This window comes from Pan paniscus, chromosome 9, assembly GCF_029289425.2.
Source record: "Pan paniscus chromosome 9, NHGRI_mPanPan1-v2.0_pri, whole genome shotgun sequence".
In the NCBI taxonomy this organism is placed as follows: domain Eukaryota; kingdom Metazoa; phylum Chordata; class Mammalia; order Primates; family Hominidae; genus Pan; species Pan paniscus.
The window spans coordinates 120,005,359-120,025,187 of NC_073258.2; the positions used below are offsets into that span (position 1 = coordinate 120,005,359).

General features: G+C 50.6%; 2 protein-coding genes across 6 annotated transcripts in view; one reads left to right on the plus strand and one right to left on the minus strand.

The window, feature by feature from the left end:
• CBL (Cbl proto-oncogene) overlaps positions 1 to 10,532 on the plus strand; it is a 104,520-nt gene extending 93,988 nt beyond the window's left edge. Inside the window, exons 15-16 of the mRNA XM_003819995.5 lie at positions 737 to 919; positions 1,877 to 10,532. Coding sequence (XP_003820043.3) covers positions 737 to 919; positions 1,877 to 2,163 — 470 coding nt within the window. The 3' untranslated portion in view covers positions 2,164 to 10,532. The remainder of the gene's footprint in view (positions 1 to 736; positions 920 to 1,876) is intronic.
• A 378-nt stretch (positions 10,533 to 10,910) lies between these two features.
• On the minus strand, positions 10,911 to 19,570 carry MCAM (melanoma cell adhesion molecule). Of its 5 annotated transcripts, XR_004665267.3 has the most exons (17): positions 19,417 to 19,570; positions 17,525 to 17,649; positions 17,219 to 17,426; positions 17,065 to 17,135; positions 16,875 to 16,962; positions 15,148 to 15,327; positions 14,904 to 15,025; positions 14,643 to 14,805; positions 14,424 to 14,542; positions 14,180 to 14,321; positions 13,902 to 14,023; positions 13,652 to 13,793; positions 13,462 to 13,557; positions 13,128 to 13,275; positions 12,721 to 12,838; positions 11,994 to 12,283; positions 10,911 to 11,857 (listed from the first exon to the last, which is right to left on the minus strand). XR_004665267.3 is itself a non-coding variant. In XM_063608838.1 (16 exons), the coding sequence occupies exons 1-16, from the start codon at positions 19,481 to 19,483 to the stop codon at positions 12,254 to 12,256; spliced, it is 1,917 nt and encodes a 638-aa protein (XP_063464908.1). In that variant the 5' UTR covers positions 19,484 to 19,570; the 3' UTR covers positions 10,911 to 12,253. The 5 variants fall into 5 exon arrangements, 4 of the variants coding, with proteins under 4 accessions (XP_063464908.1, XP_034789775.2, XP_034789777.2 ...); XM_063608838.1 differs by having other exon boundaries at positions 10,911 to 12,283; positions 13,462 to 13,533; XM_034933884.3 differs by having other exon boundaries at positions 10,911 to 12,283.
• Between the last annotated feature and the right edge of the window lie 259 nt (positions 19,571 to 19,829).

Consider the following 19,829-nt stretch of genomic DNA (forward strand, 5'->3'; position numbering starts at 1 on the left):
ATGCCCGGCTAATTTTTGTATTTTTAGTAGAGACGGGGTTTCACTATGTTGGCCGGGCTGGCCTTGAACTCCTGACCTCAGGTGATCCACCCCTCCCAAAGTGCTGAGATTACAGGCGTGAGCCACCACGCCCAGACAAAGCTGAAAATTATTTTCAGTAATCTTTGGCAAAATATCTTTGACATGGGCAGTAAAGTATCCCCAATCCTTTATTTCCTACTCACACTGCTGGTTCCTTTTGTGCTTTTCTTTGTCCTTCCAGGGCCTAGAGACATTTGTGTTCTATACCCTGGACCTGTAAGCTCCTTTTTTTTCTCATTGCATTGATGAAATTCTTTTATGTGGGGGTGGTGAACACTCAATTCCCATGTTAACTAGCCTACCAGATTGAAAGTTCAAGAAGCCTGCTCTCACAGGATCCTTTGCTGATCTTCCAAGGTGGAATGTGGATAGAAATGTTTATTGAATGATCTGAGATGACACTGGAGTCATTGGCTATTAACCTTGTCAAGAATAACCTTTGGCATGTTCAAAAATGAAAGCTGCAGTGTTGGTGCAGATTTTATTTTCTATTTTTATCTCTGTTTACATGGTGTTTGGCCCACAGTAGATAACCAGTAACTGTTGAATGAGATAAGTGATTGCATACATGTAAAAATGAATGGCTGCCCCGTATTGAAATGTATTAGAAGATGAAGTGCGTCAGAAGAAGATAACATCACTCATTTTTCTCCAGGTGAAGGGAATTTGGCCGCAGCCCATGCCAACACTGGTCCCGAGGAGTCAGAAAATGAGGATGATGGGTATGATGTCCCAAAGCCACCTGTGCCGGCCGTGCTGGCCCGCCGAACTCTCTCAGATATCTCTAATGCCAGCTCCTCCTTTGGCTGGTTGTCTCTGGATGGTGATCCTACAACAAGTGAGTCTCCAGACTACTTTGGGTTTGTCCTGAATGGCAGTGTGGCCTGTATGTTTATATTGAAAGGGAGATGACCTTCTCTGGTGACAGTAAGTCAGTATGTAGGCTAAACATTATGTCTAAATGGGAGGAAAGTCCCAAGTTAGGAAGTTAGACTGTAGTCAGACTCTTCAGGATTTTTGCAGACTTAGAAAAGAGGTCGTTCCTTAAACTCTGGCTCTTCTTATGTTAGGGGTAGGTAGGATTTATAGTTTCTCTGAGTATGCCTTATGACACTGGTAATTAGGCTTGATGGCTCAGAGCACACATTCCTTTTTCCTGGGCTCTGTTCCATTGGAAAGAAGGCATGCTAGCTCTGGAACACACACTGAATGGGCCTGGAGCCAGCCCATGTTGGGCCTTGACTACTGGAGGCTGCTCTTCTTGCACCTGTGGCTGCCTGGTAGGGCAGCAGCCAGAGTTGCTGTCACTTTGGAATTGAAGACAGCCTTCAGGACAGACAGCTGGTGAAAAAGAATACAGCCTTCGCTTGCCCAGACGAGCAATGTCCCCCACTCAGCCTTGGCTAATGCTGCTTTATTGCAACTTATATCTGTCTTTTTCCTTATTTGTAGAAGGCGAAGTTTAGTATCTTCTCTGGTCCCCTCAGAATTAAAACAGACAATTACATGTGCACAAACATGTTGCTTAGTGTAAAGCATGATGCAGATGTTTATGATTGCAGTGGTTATTGTTCATAGGACAGGTGCATGGTATATTTAGAAGGTTGTTTTTATTGTGATGAGGAGGCTATATCTTAAAACCCTTGAACCTGTAAAACCCAGCCTTGTGACTGAAGAGCACATGTACCCAGTTTACAGGAAGTCAGTAATATCTTGATATTAGCACATTTTTATTGCTGTTGTTAAATGAGGATTTCCCCAGATTTGCAAATATTTTCTTTCCTATTTCTTCTAGATGTCACTGAAGGTTCCCAAGTTCCCGAGAGGCCTCCAAAACCATTCCCTCGGAGAATCAACTCTGAACGGAAAGCTGGCAGCTGTCAGCAAGGTAGTGGTCCTGCCGCCTCTGCTGCCACCGCCTCACCTCAGCTCTCCAGTGAGATCGAGAACCTCATGAGTCAGGGGTACTCCTACCAGGACATCCAGAAAGCTTTGGTCATTGCCCAGAACAACATCGAGATGGCCAAAAACATCCTCCGGGAATTTGTTTCCATTTCTTCTCCTGCCCATGTAGCTACCTAGCACACCATCTCCCTGCTGCAGGTTTAGAGGACCAGTGAGTTGGGAGTTATTACTCAAGTGGCACCTAGAAGGGCAGGAGTTCCTTTGGTGACTTCACAGTGAAGTCTTGCCCTCTCTGTGGGATATCACATCAGTGGTTCCAAGATTTCAAAGTGGTGAAATGAAAATGGAGCAGCTAGTATGTTTTATTATTTTATGGGTCTTGAGTGCATTTGAAGGTGTCCTTCAGTTCCCACGTAGAGAGAGTGTGGATTATATTACATGATAACCTACCTGGGGAACAGTCCAGAAAGCTATAGAACAAGTATTTTGCTGGAAATCCTAATTGAGGACTTAAGACTTCCTGGGTTAAGGATGTGGCCGTGTGTGTGTGTGTCTGCCTGTGGTTGTATGTGTCCTTGTGATTATAAGATTAACCTGCTGTGTGTGTTAATTCCAGGCAGGGAATTAGCACAAAAGGTTTAGGAAGGAATCTTTTTTTAAAGACTTCCATCTACTGTGGTATTATACCCAAGCCTAGTGTGTATTACAACTTCAACACTCCCCTTTGGCTTATATTACCATGTGCATAGCTAAAGTCTTCTATTTTTAGAACACCTTCTGTCTGTTCTTTCCCCATCAACTCCTTCCTCATCCTTCTTGGTGTTCTGTCATGGGCCATGGGCTTGCTATGGCCAGCCTTACTGAGGCCAAGCAGCTTATGGGATGTTCTTTATTGTGTGTGATGGTATTGGTTTGTTTGGTAGATAAGTGGGAGGAAAAGTACTGTTGCTACACTATTATAGGCATGTTTGATACTAGCAGCTAACACTGGTCACTCCAAAGCACTGTTTCTATAGGAACATTGAATCTATTAAGATGTTTTGATTATCCTAATACATAATGACCGATTTGAGATAGAGGCCTTTAAATACATTCCATGCCCTCCCCAGAAAATAGTCTGTGGGAGTCAGTTGCCTTGGTGCCAGGTATGTGTTCTGATGTAGGTCATGAGTCTTTCTACTTAATGGGAAGGGAAGAACATTTGTTTCCAGGATGACTTTCTGGCCAGAATACCGGAAAGCTTTTAGGAAGCTTCGTTCACATGCTATTTAAATGCACAAAATAGACAGTAAGGATTTATCTGTTCAGTTTTTCTTCCCAGTGAATTAATTTCAGCTTATATGGGTGTCTTCATTTGAACATGAGGAATATTAGGTTATATTTTCAGCAGTGGTTTTTTCCTTTGCCCTTTAAGGAGTGGGGATAGTGTCCATGGTGGCCCAGCCTCTTGCTGATGGCACCTTCCCTGCATTGCTGCCTCCCGATGATGTGGTTCTTTTCTTGTGCCTGTGGCTTTGGGAATGTAACATCTCTTTCCTCCTTTCCTTCCCTTCTCCTCTTCACCTGAGGTCCTAAATACTCTCTGTAATTACTGTGTTCTTCACGGTAATTAGACATCATTCAGTGAATAAATTACTGTAGTCAAAGACAATATGGGCTGGCAGTTTGTGTAATTGCAAGTTCATAAAGAAGATTGAGGGTCCAGTTGGGAGAACTATTAGTCAGTTCTTTTATATGCTGATAAATGATCCCTCGAGTTCAGTTAGTATTCTGTCCAGAGTGTTTAGCTGACTTTCTTAGCAGTGTGTAACCTTTCTCCATGTCAGAAGCAAGCCTGCTCTTTGATAAATCTGTCTTCCTGAAAATCTAAATCATGCTTTTGTCTTTAGATCTACACAGAAATGACCCTCCTTGGATCAGTTTTCTTTCCAGTCTAATCATCTTTGGAACTAAAACTTGTTCTAACTCGTCTCTTGGCATTCAGCTACTCCTAGATCTTTTGGTTTTATCCCCTGGCCTCAGAGCCATTTATATTCCCAGAGTAGGCAGTACAGGATCTCGTGTTGATTTGCTGTGGTTACCCAGTGTCTTCTCTACATGGCATAAAGCGGCAAAGCCCACCATTAGGTGAGGCGGTCCCGAGTTGAGGTAGAGTGGGGCAGAGGAAGATGGCAGTGAATATCAAACAGTAGACTGCCATCAACTTCTAACAGCCAGTACACACACTGTTTCATTTTGAGGTAACGTTCAGTTTTGCATTTTGTTTAAATATTGAAGGCCTAGACAAAGAACTAGAAAAAAAAAAAGCAGTTTCCAGGCCCATCCATATTGTAATTTTTCTTTATCTGCAGATATTGCCTGTAGTCTAAAGATCTCTTTGGAAGACAAAGCATTGGCTATATATCTTTTGCCTTTTCCATGCATCTAAATCTTCTCTGGAGATTATCTCCCTACTGTGTAGGCTAAGCGCAGTCTCGACTTTTCCTTTTTTGAGTCCTGTGTGGCTCTTTGAATCAGCGTGAAACTGAGGCTCCAGCTCCCTGTGTTGTGTGTGTGCCATCCATGGGCTTGGGTGTTAGTTTGTCACAGGTATCTGCCAGCATTCAAGGTTTTGGATCATTTCATGAGGATCTTTCCTTTGACTGGGTGCTCGGAGGACACACCTGGGTCTGTGCCTGAGATTGCCAGGCAAGATTAAGGAAAGTTTTCATGTGGCTTTTGTTTTGAGGTTATTCTCAAAACCTTAATTTCTTATATTTTCTGTTGACTAAGGCACCAGTAACCCATTCTTCACCCTCCATTTGTATGGCAATTTAAAATTCTTTGGCTTTGCTCTGAATTTAATTAAAACTGCCTTTTATGAACAGACTTCGAGTGTTGCCGTTTTTGGCAAGCCCTTCCCCTTGTCCCTTCCTAGTGGCTAATAAAGTAAAAAAACCCACACCACTTTGTTCTGCTTTTTCTCATATTCATTGGGCTGTTGTATTCAGCCAGTCTCATGCTTTCCCTGTGTCTTCACGGGTTGCTTTCCAAGCTGCCTTGTTGCGGGGTTGCTGCAGAGCAGCAACTGGACCTTTCCAGCTGTCCCCATGTTCCTTCCACTAAAGTAGAGGGTTCTTAAAATGGAAAAACCTGTGGGCTCTTCATATACCTCCCTTTAGTTAAGTAATAGACCAGGCAGCTTCTCATCTCAGCATTTACCTGTTAATATTTTTGTGAATAGTGCTCTCTACCTGTGGGTGGCCGCTCTCTTCCACTTGCTCGTCTCCCCCCAGCCCCATTCTACATAATCTACCATTCTTCTCCTCCCTTTCTCTTCTTACACAGACCCTCATTACCGGGGCCCAAGATGTGGGATAGTACTGTTAGTATTATTTAACTATTTTGTAGATTTAAAAGATTTCTGGTTAAGGGAGGTGGGGGTCACTGTTCATCACTCTTAAAATATGTGTTTTCTCTATAGAAAAGTAAAATGTGTTTATGGTCCCAAACAGTCAACTCACAAATTTTTATAACAAAATTTCCTTGTAAAAACTAGGGACCATCTATATATTCCCTTTAAGATCTAGTTCTTTTTGTAGGTGTTCAGCAATGGTGATAAAGCAGAATATTCTCCTACCTCATGTCATTAAAGTCAGAAGATTATAGACCTTCTCAAACTATAAGTCCCTCTTCTTGCCATTGGCCTTTCTGACTCTGGAATGACCACTGTTCATTGAAAAATAGTTTTCTGACTATTGGTCTGGCTCTAACAGTTTGTTTGTTCATCCAGCAAATGTTTATGAGTGATGACCATGTGCCAGAAATGTCAGGTATGTGTCCTTCCCTTGGCACCACATAGTAGTTTACTAATGTTTGGGGGATTGTACTTGGGCTGTCATAGCCTCTGCGTTTGACCTTAAAATAGCTCTTCCCAGTAAGATTGTGCAATTTTTATTCACAGCTCTTTCATGTAGACTTACCTTTCCTCATAGAGCTATCCTGGTTAATAACAGGCCAAGATTCTCCCATTATCCCCTGTTGTCTCCTGTAGCTTTGATAATGCCTGGGAGATTCCTTGGTGTAAGTGTCATGGATACCGACTGTTTTTATGTTGGAATTTGTTCCAACATAGTTAGAATCTGTTTGGTGAGTTGAAAGGTAAGTTGGCTCAGAGTTGCACAGTAGGGCATTAAATGTTTAAGCAAAGCATCTGCCCACACTCCCCTTTCCAATCTAGTGCCTTCCTTGAACTTTTTCCTGAGCTGCTACGTCCCTAATCCCCCTTGTTGGGAGGATTTTCGTATCACCCTTATGGGACCTGTCACCATGTCCTGTACTATTTGGAATTGGTTTTCCAGTCTTTCAACAACCGTTGTGGCTAACTATGTTTTAGAAGGGCTGGAGGTGTGGGCCCTGTCTTCGGGTCTCAGGACCCAAAGATCCTTTAGTCAGTTGTTGGGTCTTCCAAGAGCCAGACATTAATACAGATTGAACTCCATCAGTCCCCTAATTGTCAGCCTTTACCTCCCTCCCAGAGCAAGGAGTTGAGGGATTCTAAAGCTTAGTGTCCACACATCATTCTACCAGACCTTAGAGCTTTAGAAGCTCAATCTAAAATACTGTAACTCAGCATAAACTATTACTGTCACTCCTTTGAACTCAGTCTCCATGAGCAGTGTTTTGTTGGAAATACATAGAACGGCTTAATGCCTAGAGGGTGGTGGATAGTGAAGGACGATCAAGGTTATATTTTTGACTGCTTAGGGATCCTTTGGATACAAGAAACAGAAATGTTCAAGCGGAAGAAAGGAGGGAGTGGAGTCGTGGTAAGGATGCAGGGTATTTCGCAGAACCCAGGACGGGAAGTGCCTTTGGTTCTCGGGTGGAGCTGGAACTGCAGAGCTTTGCACCTAGTCCTTTCTCCCGCTTCACAGTCTGCTTATGGTATATGTGGCCCCCAAATAGGCACTCTCGTCCTCAAGTCTACACCACCTTCCAACTCTGGGGATCACCATGAACAAATTCTCAATTTCCCATACTTAATTTTTTTTTTTTTTTTGAGACAGAGTCTCGCTGTGTCGCCCAGGCTGGAGTGCAGTGGTGCAGTCTCAACTCACCGCAACCTCCGCCTCCCAGGTTCAAGCAGTTCTCTGCCTCAACCTCCCGAGTAGCTGGGATTACAGGCGCCTGCCACCATGCCCAGCTAATGTTCATATTTTTAGTAGAGACAGGGTTTCACCGTCTTGGCTAGGCTGGTCTTGAACTCCTGACCCTCATGATCCACCCACCTCGGCCTCCCAAAGTGCTAAGATTACAGGCGTGAGCCACCGCGCCCGGCCCATACTTCGTATTCTTAAGAAAAACTACACTCAGCCCAGCACATTGATCAAGTATCTATCTCTGAGCAGTTGGCCTTGCCAGGGAGAGCAGAGATGCGGCAGGCTCCTTCAGCTGGAGACAGGGAGCTTCTCAGAGAAGTGAGCAGAGACTCCACAGACACCCTAAAAAGGCTTCTACTCAAGGAGTAAAGCCACTACTGCCTTTTTGCTAGTGGACAGGAAGGCACAGGAGTTTGTCTGGGACATCATAGAAATTCTTAGGTTTAACTTAATTCTGGTCATTGTCTTCTTTATTTCCTGTTTTTCTTCCCTTTGTCAGTCTTGGCATCCAAGATTTCTTACCTCCCTCTTGTGGGCCAGCTTGTCCTGTTCCAGAGCTAGCCTGTTCCTGGGTGGCCTTCCTTAGCCTCCATTCAGCCTCAGGTCTTTTGCCTTCTTCCGTGTTTATTTAGAGAGCAGAATCTAATAACGGGTTCCACTGTAGCCACTATCCATGGACTTCTGGGTCCTCTTCAGGTTTGAGTGCTTGAAAATGTTCATTCTCTGGGCTTGTGGCCTGTCTCCTCCACTCTCCTCCTCACCCTCTCGCTCCTTCCTGTGTGAGGGCCGCTCTGCAGTAATGTTCTCAGGCAAGCCTTCCTAGGCACCTCAGAAACTACTTTGCCAGAGCCAGTAAGAATATATAATATTGGAGCAGTTGCCAGGATAGAAATTAAATATAGATTCCAGTTTAGGATAGAGTTTTTACCGAGAGCTCTTTAGACAGTATACCTGTCTCTTCTCTGGCAATTGCTTTCATTTTAGTCCTATATAAAAGCTTTCCTTTTCTGTTTTTTTTTTTTTAACTATGCTTTTGCTTGCCTAAATCTTTTGATCTTATATTTCTCTCATCTCAGAGCCTGTCCTGAGTTGTAAGGTATTTCATACTGCCTTACTTAAAAGTTTTTTAAACTACTAGAGTCATTTGATACACACAGAAGTTACCTAATAATCCAAAGATGTCCATCAAGGGAGGAAGGGTGGGTCATCAGACTTTGCCTTTGATGTTGTAGACTAGGCTCCTGAGTTAAGCAGCAGAGGGACAGCAGTGCCATGTGCCTTCACTGTGTCCCAGGAAATCTGGGTTGGTTCCAGTGGGAAATACCAGTATTTCTTGGTTCTGGAAAGTAGCAAAAGAGTAGGAGATGGGGATATAGGGATGGGGAGAGCAGGCCCCGCATGTCCATGGCGAGTCAGGTGGGGAGCACGGGTGGAAGGGCCGGTTGTTGACAGACAGACTAAGCTGTGTGGTGCTCTTGCCGCCCCTTCCTGGGTACAGAGCTTGAGAAAAATGCAGCCGACCACTCCCTGTGTTTGTACAGAGCAAAGCCCAAAAGCCAACCTCAGATCTCCTGATTTGGCAGCTGAAGAAATCAGCAGAGTCCTGATTGCCTGATTCAGTCCCAAAAATGAATGTCAGGCCCCGCCCCCTCCCCACCAACATTGCCTCTCCTACATTCTCCTTCTGCCCCTAAATCAGACAGGAGGCCAGAGAGGAGTATTGCTCAATGCGTGCTATGTGCAACTCCTCAGGCCTTGCGCCACCTCCATGCTGAGCCCTGAAGCAGGGTGTCCTGGGTGCCTGTGTGTCAGCTCCCTCCTCTCTACCTACCTCTGACCTTGTTGTGGGTGAGGGTAGCCATGCTTATGGCCATCTTAAAACCGGAGAGGCAGAGAACTACTTCTGAGTCTGTAGACCACGTGTTGTCTTCCATGGCCTGTTTCTCCTGCTGTCTGGGTGAGTGAGCCTGCAACGCAATGCCCATGAGAGTAAATGCCTCCTGACCTACCCTGCTCAGCACTGTTCTAGTGTCTTGGCCTTGAAAGAAAAGCCTGACTTCCTGCTGACACATGTGGTAGGGGCATGGCAGCTATGAGGCACCTCCTACATCTGTTTTCTGGCTGTGGTGACTTGGGATTTTTAACCTTATATATCTTTTTCCTTTACTCAAAACAAAACAATTTTTAGCACACTGAAAAAAAAAAAAAAAAGCCAAATGTTTTGTGCCTTTCTAAGGCAGCACTGTATCCCAGGCTGCATTTTAGGACTTAATATGGAAATACCAGAGTCTGAGCTCCTCTACCTTGAGTTTCATTAGTCCTTAATGTCTAGGAGACAGGAAAGAATGCTCTCTGTGACTGGAGAGGTGACATGCAGGTGCAGTGTGTCTGGAGTCCCTTTCCCCTGCTGTGAGACTTCAGTGGAGGAGAGAAGCATTGTACCCTGGGATCATTTGGTTGGTTCCAATCACAAGCTTAGTTATCAGGTTGCATGCCTTGTCTCCTGCAAAAGACAGAATGTTTCACAATTCCCAGGTAAACTCTGGACCATTCCAAGTGTCCTAGCCTTCTGATGACATTAATTACCTAGTTGTGTGGAGGAGTATAGGATGGACTCTCCTGAGAAGGGGAGGTTGGTGGCTTTGTCTTTTCTTTTTGCTGGATCCTGAACTGGTCTAGACCTCCTGCCCCCACCCCCCAGCCCCCATCAGATGTGGCTGGCCTTTCATTTGAAGGCTTCAGACTTAAAGCATTAAGCAGCTAGTGCCCTCTGCAGGGCCTGGTTTCCCCAGGGAAGGGCAGCAAGGAACATGGACCAGAAGCCTGTCCTCAGTAATGTGACTATAGTGAGCTTTAGCAAAAGTTTTTCTATATAATGACATCTTACTTATCTTTTACCCTTTCCTCAGTTTTCCCCTGCCTTTAACTAATAAAGAATTGGGAGACAGAAATTTTAAAGTCCTCCTTATTCAAGATTTTGAAATTCTTAGCCTGGGAGTGCTGGAGAGAACCTGATGCTTTCTCCAGAATGAAGAGTCCCAATTTGTATATCAGTGTTAAGAAGAAAACAAAACAAACACATAGATGAGATTTTCGTGGACTATTTTAAAAATGTGTCATTAATATAAAAAATTTATATTAGCAGTATTTAATCATTCTCACCTGTAAAGAATAAGAAAAACAGAAGGTAAATATTCTTACAGAGAATAGCAGAGCTTTAAGATTCATTTTCATTTTAAGTCCATTTTATTTTGCCAGTGTATTAATGTTTAGAAGTCTGTTTTACTAATGTTATTTATTAATTTTTTTTCATTTCCATACACAGTTAGTTAACTAAAGAGCTTTTTCAAGCACCCATGTCTGTAAAAAAATATTTTTAAATAAAGTTTCTTTTGTTGTAGCGGACTTGAGTTCTTGCTCATTCAGGGGGTTGGGAGGCAATACTCGAGTTGCCGTAGGACCAAATGCCAAGGCCCCCTTCCTCATGGCGGTGAGCCTGAGCTGCTGTCTGGAGGGCAGTTCCAAGTGGCAGGAAAGCATAGGAAGGGGACACAGCTCCTGCTAACAGCCTGCCAGGCCCTTCGTGCTGCGTCATCAGGGCAGTTTTGCTGCTGAAAAGTAGGGTGACTGTCTGTTTTGTGGTAGAACTTGAGCCATTTGCTCAGAAGCAGAGGTAACTCCTGATCTCTGCTGCCAACTGGAAACGGTTTTGTGTGCCTTTTGGTTGTAGTTTCACAGGCCCCCAGGTTCCTGTGGTACCCATGATGAATAAAAAGCAATGTATGATTTCTGGGACAATTAAGCTTTATTTTTCATATATATATATACACATACATATATAAAGGAAACAATTTGCAAATTTACACACCTGACAAAACCATATATACACACATACGTATGCATACACACAGACAGACACACACACCCGAAGCTCTAGCCAGGCCCCTGTTTTCCATCCCTAAGTACCATTCTCTCATTTGGGCCCTTCTAGGGTTGGGGCCCTGAGCTTGGTTTGTAGAAGTTTGGTGCAAATATAACCATAGCTTTAATCCCCATGAAGGACAGTGTAGACCTCATCTTTGTCTGCTCCCCCCTGCCTTTCAGTCTTACGTGATCCATCAAGAGGGCTATGGGAGCCAAGTGAACACGGGGGATTGAGGCTAATTCACCTGAACTCAAAAACAGTGCCCAGCTTCCTCACTGCAGGCACGTTTTTTTTTTTTTTTTCCTCGAGACGGAGTCTCGCTGTGTTGCCCAGGCTGGAGTGCAGTGGCACGGTCTCGGCTCACTGCAAGCTCCACCTCCTAGATTCATACCATTCTCCTGCTTCAGCCTTCCGAGTAGCTGGGACTATAGGTGCCAACCACTACGCCTAGCTAATTTTTTTTTTTGTATTTTTAGTAGAGACGGGGTTTCACCGTGTTAGCCAGGATGGTCTCGTCCTGACCTTGTGATCCGCCCGCCTCGGCCTCCCAAAGTGCTGGGATTACAGGCGTGAGCCACCGCGCCTGGCCCCGGCACGTATCTTTTAAGGAATTATACCAGTTCCTGGCTTCTGACCAAAGAAAAAATGTCACAGGAGACTTTGAAGAGGCAGACAGGAGGGTGGTGGCAGCAACACTGCAGCTGCTTCTGGATGCTGCTGGGGTGCTCTCCGGAGCGGGTGTGAACAACGCACTTCAACATGAGCAGGCGCCTGGCTCCGGTGTGTCCTCACTTCAGTGGTGCACCTGGATGATGGAAGCCAGCCTTTGGGGCAGGAAACCAGCTCAGAGAGGCTACCCAGCTCAGCTGCTGGCAGGAGCCAGGTATTTACAGCCATAATGTGTGTAAAGAAAAAACACGTTCTGCAAGAAACTCTCCTACCCGCTCGGGAGACTGGGGCTCCTTGCTTGGGATGAGCTTCACTCAACGTGGAGATGGTGGTGGACTGGTCCCTGAAAAGCGGGCCTTGCAGGGCCAAGTGAGGTCCTCAGGTCCTAACCCAGTGGCCCTCTGAAAGGGGGTGTGCAGGCGAGGGGAGCAGGAGGCTTCTCTCTAGTCCCTTTGGAGGCTTTGGCTGAGAGAAGAGTGAGCAGGGAGCTGGGAATGGTCCAGGCAGGGAAGGGAGCTGAAGTGATTCGGGGCTAATGCCTCAGATCGATGTATTTCTCTCCCTAAAAGTGGGTAGAGGAGAAGAGGGGAACACGGAGACGGTGCTGAGTTGAAGGTGTGAGCACCGAGAGGAAGGAGAGATGGAAGCAGAAGCCGATGAATTTGGTGGGCAGCGTTGGGGAGGAAGCTAGGATGGGCATGGCAGGCCAGGGAAGGAGGGCGGCCCCCGTCTGACTGCACTGGTGAAATGGCCACACCCAGAGCCACGGGCATTGGTCAGGAAAAGGTGATGGGACAGGGTCTTTCTCAGTCTTCCTCCAAGCTCCCTCAGCCAGGTGCTTGGCCCTGCCATCTGTGAGTAGTGTTAAGAAGGCAAGATGGGGCCTGCTCCCTATCTCCGACAAAGAGGGATGAAGGATAGAGAGTTAGAACCGTTAGTCCCTACTGCCCCCGGTCCCTGAGGATGTGGCAGGCTCTGGCCACAGGAACCGCCTCCTACCTGGTCTCCCGGAGCCCTCTTGTCACCGCTGCTGCCCTGCAGGAGGCCCATCTCTTCTGGGAGCTTATCTGACTTAACTTCAACTACAAATTCGCTCTTACGAGACGGGGGCAGCGTGCTGGGAGGAGGGAGGGAGGTGAGAGGTTGGTACCTCAGGGCCACAGGAAGAGAAGGGCCCGCTGTGAAGGATGTGGAATGGATGAGGGCTCCTTGCTCCAGGGCCAGCCCAGGGCAGGGAAGCAGGTCATGAGACCACGTGGCTGATGGAAGCTGGGCAGTGGGCAGTGGAGCAGGCAGCACCCTGACCCAGGGCCCCACTCCTGCTCTCAAGGGGCAGGCGGGCGCTGGGCAGGCAGCAGGCTGGGTGGCAAAACGGGCGGGGGCGGAGGGGCCGATGTTGGGCTTACATCTCCTGCTTGCCTGAGCGCCTGCACGGCAGCTTGCCCTTCTTATAGAGGAAATAGAGGACAGCGCCCAGCACCGCCAGGACCAGGATGCACACAATCACAGCCACGATGACCACGCCCCGGCTCTCCGGCTCCGGCAGCTTTCTCTCTGCGCCACAAAGACACTCCTCGTCACTCCCTGCCCCAGGCCACCTCATCACCATCGTTGCCCCAGCCAGTCCAGGGCCGACAAGATGGGGCTGCTACTCACCTTTCTGGACAGGGCTCTCTGGGGAGGGACAGGGCAGAAAGGATGCCCTGGCACAGCCCTGTTCTCTTGCCAGGCCTGGCTTACCTGTGGAGGTGCTGTTGGCTCTGGTATGAGGACTGGCAGTGGAAGTGCTGAGGCCAGTGGTTGTGTTGGAGTCTGGTGTGAGGGTGGTTAAATTGACTAGGAGGCAGAGGGAGGTGTGTTAGGAGAAGCGCAAGTTACTGCCCGTGCCTGGGCCTGCCCCTGCCATCCCCTGCAGGGATGCAGCCCTCACCCAGCTCCAGGAAGAGGACGCTGGTGTTTTTGCCCAGGTCGTTGGAGGCCGTGCATTCAACACCTGTCTCCAACAGCTCCGGGGTCACGAGGACATTCAGGGTGCTCAGGACTCGCTGTGGATCTTGGTCTTGTTCACTTGCCTGCGAGGAAAGGAAGGAGGCAGCTCAGGGGATGGGGAGGATCTCTGGTCCTGGCCACAAAGCCCAGACAGGGATTAGGAGAGTGTGGCAGATGAGACACCCGCTTACCGTGCCGTTGACGTTCCAGGAGATGGTGGGCCGGGGGTGCCCTGACGCTTCACAAGACAGATTCAACACCATATTCTCTTTCACCCGCACCTTCCTCTCCTTGAATGCCATCCAAGGGGGGCCTTGGGGAGGTAGGGAGAGGTGAGGCGGCGAGCCCAGCTAGCCTGCCTCCCCCTCCGCACCAGAGCTCCCCAGGGCAGCAGGTGGCTTTTTGTCAAAGAGCTTAAAAACCACCCCACTTGGGGTGACCTGGTCTCTACCCAGAGGGAGGGCCTCACCAAAAATGGCCACGTTGACCAGCTGTGTGCGGTTCAGGCCGGGTATGCTGGGCACAGATGCCACGCAGCGATAGCCGCCTCCTGCCTCCCGCTTCAGGTCATGCAACTGAAGCACAGGCCCCCTTTCCAGCACCTGGCCTGTCTGGGATGAGAGATGGGTCAGAGGGTCTGGGAAAGAGCACATTCTTGTCACCCCCAGCCCCACCCACCCCATCAGCCCCTTGCCCCAGACCCGCCTGGGTACCTCTTCTCTCAGCCACTGGAACTCGAGGTCCTGGCTACTCTCTGCCTCACAGGTCAGGGTGAGGCTGCCGCCTTCCTCTCTCTCAGGGGCTGCGGGACTCACTCGGACGTCAGACACATCTGGGGGTACAGCAATCATGTCACCCAGGGCAGGGCAGGGCGGGGCCAGTTCCCTATTGCCCCAGCCTGGTCCCCCTGTCCTGGGTCCCCAGCCCCTCACAGTTCACCAGTAGTTCCTGTGGTTCACTCAGCAGCGATATCATGGTGTCCAAGTCCAGGCCCTGACATTCATAGCGCCCACTGTGTTCCTTCCGGGCAGGCTCCAGCACCAGGACCCCATTGTCGTTGGTTGTCTCTTCCTCTGCCTCCCTGGTGCTGGGGTTCTAGGGAGGATTGGGGAGGTGAGCAGAGTGCCCCTCCCGCCACTCCACTTGGATCTCTGCTTGCACCCCCACCTGCACCCAGCACAAAGCCCCCACACCTGCTTGCTGATGCTGAAGTGTGGTGGAGGGTTGCCATCAGCCAAACACCTGATTTCCACGCGGTCCCCTTCCTTCAGCATTCCCACGGGCTCCACTTCCAACCACACTTTCTCTGTCGGGTCTGCATAGGCAAAGGGGGTAGCTCTTGGCCCATGAGTCAACCCTGGGCTGGATAAGGGGGAAGCCAGCAGGAGTTTCCAGCAGCCCCAGCCCCAGTAAGCAGAGAGTCAGGTTAGTACTCACAGAAAACAGGGACGGTGACTTCCCTGGACTCCTTCATGTGGTTCCCACTGGGCAGCCGGTAGTTGAGCTCACAGTAAAACTGGGCATCTTTGTCTTCTTTAACCAGCTGTGCCTTCAGAATACTCTGCAAGGTGTACAAACCACTCGACTCCACAGTCTGGGACGACTGAATGTGGACCCCTGGGCAGGGAGGAAGGGCAGGAAGACTCAGCCTCAGCCCCACCTCCGGCCCCACCCTAGGGTTGTCCACCGGGGTTGGCAGGGGACCATCTAAATAGCCCCCTGTCCCCTGTAGAAGGCCAGGTACAAATGCAAGCTGGAAACCCTTCAACCCAGCACTTTTACTGCTCAGTGTCAACCCTAGAAAAACATTTTCATGTCTGCTCATATCCAAGGATATGTGCAAAGAATGCTGCAATGATAAAAACGAGCAGCCGTCTAGAGGTCCACTAAATGGGGAATGGTGAACTCGACTACCTGCTATGCATAGTATGGAAAACTTGGCAGTAAGCAAAACGATCAGTTGATCTAAATAGACTGACCCAGAAACATTGTATAAAAGAAATTGTCTAACAATGTATACCATACACCACCACTTAGACCAGGGTTTCTCAGCACTACTGATAATTTTTTTTTTTTTTTTTTTTTTTTCAGACAGAGTTTCACTCATTGTTGCCCAGGCTGGAGTGCAGTGGTACAATCTCAGCTCACTGCAACCTCCACCTCCCTCCTGGCTTCAAGTGATTCTCCTGCCTCAGCCTCCTGAGTAGCTGGGATTACAGACATGCGCCACCACGCCCGGCTACTTTTGTATTTTCAGTAGAGATGGGGTTTCTCCCTGTTGGACAGGCTGGTCTTGAACTCCCGACCTCAGGTGATCCACCCACCTTGGCCTCCAAAAGTGCTGGGATTACAGGCGTGAGCCCAGCCAGCACTACTGATGTTTTAGGCCACGTTGATTCTTTATTGTGGGGGCTGTCCTGTGCCCTATAGGATGTTAGCAACATCCTTGGTCTCTCTACCTACTAGATGGCAGTAGCACCCACTCCATGTGTGACAACCAAAAATATCTCCAGACATTGCCAAATATCTCCTAGGAGGAGGGGGTACAAAATCACCCCTGGTTAAGAATGACTGATTTAGATAATAAAAAACAGAAGCCTATATCATTCTAGAAATATTTCTATATATAAGCAAATACATAGAAATAGGCTTGAAAGAACACACCCTGATAGCAGAGATTATTTTTGGGAGGGGGGGGTCTCAGGCAAGAAGAAACTTCTAGATTTTTTGTCAGTTTAAATTCTCATGAAAATATTTTCAAGTACCATTTGTATAATTTTTCTAAGTTAAAAGCTTAAAGAAAATGTAAGGCAGTTCCTGTGTAGTACCATAGGGACAGCTCTTTTTAAGAGATGGGGTCTCGCTCTGTCATCCAGGCCAGAGTGTGGTGGCGCAATCCTAGCTCACTGCAGCCTTCATTTCCTGGGCTCATATGATCCTCCTGCCTCAGCCTCCCAAGTATCTGGGACCACAGGCACACACCACCATGCCTGGCTAATTTTTTTATTTTCTGTAGAGACAGGGTCACCCTATGTTGTCCAAGGTGGTCTTGAACTCCTGGCCTCCAGAGATCCTCCTGCCTTGGCCTCCCAAAGCACCGAGATTACAGGTGTGAGCTACCACACCTGGCCCAAGGGTGGCTTTTGGGAGAAAGGGCTACTCACGGTTCTTCTCCTCCTTCAGAGGCCGGCCATTCTTGTACCAGATGACTTGAGGAATGGGGTACCCGTTCCTCCCTACACAGGTAGCGACCTAAAGAGCACAGGGTGTGAGTCTCCCTGCCTCCGAGCCCCCTTCAAGCCCCATCTCAGCGGCTGCGCACCAGCTGCCCAGCCCACCTGCCACACATCTCACCTCCTCAGGCTCCTTACTGTTCACAGGGATGCCCAGGGGGTTGACCTGGATGTTTGGCTCCTCCGGAGCTTCTACAAGAAAATAGAAATGAGGGGGACATCTGGCCACGTCCCACCACCCTCACTACCCTGCTGGCAGACACAGGGTCACGCACTGTAGACGCGGAGCCGGATGCGGTACTCCTGGGACCGAGGGCGCTTGCCCTGGCACAAGAAGATGCGCTCGTCTTGGGGGGTGACTTGAGTCAGGGCCAGAGTAGCCCCTCTGTCCTGGAGGCTGAGCCGCTGCTCGTACTCCCCAGGTTCGCTCTGGCCCTGGCCCTGGCGCACACGGAAGATGAGCGTCCGCTTCTCCTTGTGGACCTAATGGGAGGAGACACAGAGGAGGAGAAGGGTCCTGGGCTACAAGAGGGGCAGAGTCTCCCTCCCCGGGCTGCTCTTGCAGGAGCCCAAGCACTCACAGAAAACCAGTCGACATGGCTGAGGTTGCCTTGGGACTGGGAGAGGCCGCACTTCAGAAGGGCTGTGCTGCCCACTTCCACCTCCACCAGCTCAGGCGCAGGCTGCTCAGCCTCTCCGGGCACACCTGGGGGAGGGAGGCGGGGCCCCCGCAGCTGTGTCAGCTCCGGCTGCTGTCCGCCCCTCCCCTCGCAGCGCTGCTGCAGCTGTTTTTCCTGCCACTCAGAGGGTCTGCAGAGGGCCCTGTCCTCTGAACGCTCTACCCCCCGACCCGCGCCCCACCTGGGCCAGCCCTCTCCCCGCCCAGGAAATCCCAGGTCCTTGGAGCCGAGCAGAGATTGAGCAGAGACTGAGCACCGAACAGCTCCAGCTGAGGCTGGTAGAGGGGCAGAAAGGGGCAACCTAGGCTCGGGGCCAAGAGGAAGGCCCCTTTCCTTCCAGGCCCCCTCCTCTCCGGGTGAGCTCAGAGTGTGGGAATGCAAAGCATGTGCCAGGCTGGGGCACACAGGCCCTTTTGTGTCACCACCGCCAGGGGAAGACACCACTGCTCTACCCTCTGCCCTCCAAAATCCCTGCCCTAACTCCCCAGCGGGCTAACTCTGGCGGAAGTTCCGGTCTCATGCTCCCTCAGCAGCACCTCCATGAACACTCCGCACACACCCGCGGACCCCACCCTAGGTAGCTGGTAAGGATGGAGAGGTCAGAGTCTCCCCCAGGGGTCAGGGCAAGGGCCAGGCAGTGGGCAGGAGTGACGTCAGTGGTGCCAGCGTGCTGCCAGCCCTGTGAGGAGGTGATGTCACTCGACACCATCTGCCTGGGCTCTGGGATGCCTGGGTTGTTACCTTGGCTCTCGGACAAGGAGGGCAGGTGGAAGGTGGGGTCTCCAACCCAGAGCCTCAGACCCCTGACTCCTCCCAGAGCTAGAAGAGCAGGGCAGGGTGGAGCTGGACCGGCTGCAACTGTGGAGCCCGATTTAGCCCTTTCCCCAGAAATAAAGTCAGCCTGGGAGGCAGTAGCCTGGAATACCCCAGGGACATGGTTGGCACTGGGCACGAGGCCAGCGAGCTGGGTATTGCCTAGCCCTCCCCTTCCCCAGCCGGACAGCGGCTGGGACGGCGGAATGGGAGCCAAGAGAAACACGCGACACCGCTGCGGGCCATACAAGGGCAGCGTGGACCCGAGAGCGCCCTGCTACCAGGCGGATCCGGAGAAACGCTCCGAGGTGCCCGGGCGCACTTCCCACCTGAATGTGGTCCCCAAAATAAGCCAGCGGGCGCTTCCAGTATGGGAATCCTCCATCCCTCATCTCTGTCCCCTATGATCCCATCACTCGGGGAGGCGCGAGGCGACCCACACCGCCCCGCAACCCCTGCCAACGCCCAGCTCGGGCGGGAGCCGCCGAACCTCCCGCTCTCGCTCACCTCCAGCCTGGCGTGATGCCCAGGCAGAAGGGGGAAGGGGTGGGTCGGCGCACCCCCTCCAGCGAAGGAAGCTGCCTTTTCCAGCAACAGGCGGGCGCGGAATTCAGGCTTTGAGGATGCGCCCCAGCTGCGCCTCCTGCCCGGCTTCAATTGCGGGCCCCCAGAGTGAGCACCTCAGGGACCACCCACCCCCCAGCACCCCGAAAGGCTGAGCTCCACCCCTTCTCGTTCCCAGAAGCAGCCTCCTCCCCGCCTTCCGAGTGCTGCTCCCGGGATACTCTAGAATCCCGGCTGCAAACTGGCTGCAAAGAAGAGTTGCTCGCGCGCAAGGCGCCCGGGGATCGGGGACCCAGGGAGGAGGCTCGTCCTCCCAGACGCAACGCCCCGACCCCGCCGCGCCGCTGGCTCTGCTCCCTGGCACGCTCCACCGCAGACCCCTAGCCGGGGCGCGGCCCCCCTGAGAACTCACTCACCCGCGACGCGAGGACAGCAGCAGCAGGCGGCGAGCAAGAAGGCGCAGACCAGCCTGGGAAGCCCCATGCTTCCCGGCCGGAGGGCGAGAGCCAAGTGAGCAGCTCGAGGCTGCCGGGGGCTGACGTCAGGGGGGCGGGGGAGGGGGCCCGGAGCGTCCGGGCCCGCCCCGCCCCGCGCAGCCCCCAGCCCCCGCCCCGCGCGCCGCAGCCCTAGGGGGCGGGCCCCGGCGCCGCCAGCCCGGGAGCTGCGCCTAGGAGCGCTGCCGGAGGTAGGCCAGAGCCGGACTCCCAGGCTCCTGGCTTGGGAAGGCTGAGGGGGTAGTGACAGGTGTCTCGGGGTCTGACTGGCCGAGGTGGCAGCGAGGAGAAGCTGTCCCGGATGCCCGGAGTCGCCCCGGGTCGAAGCCAGCCAG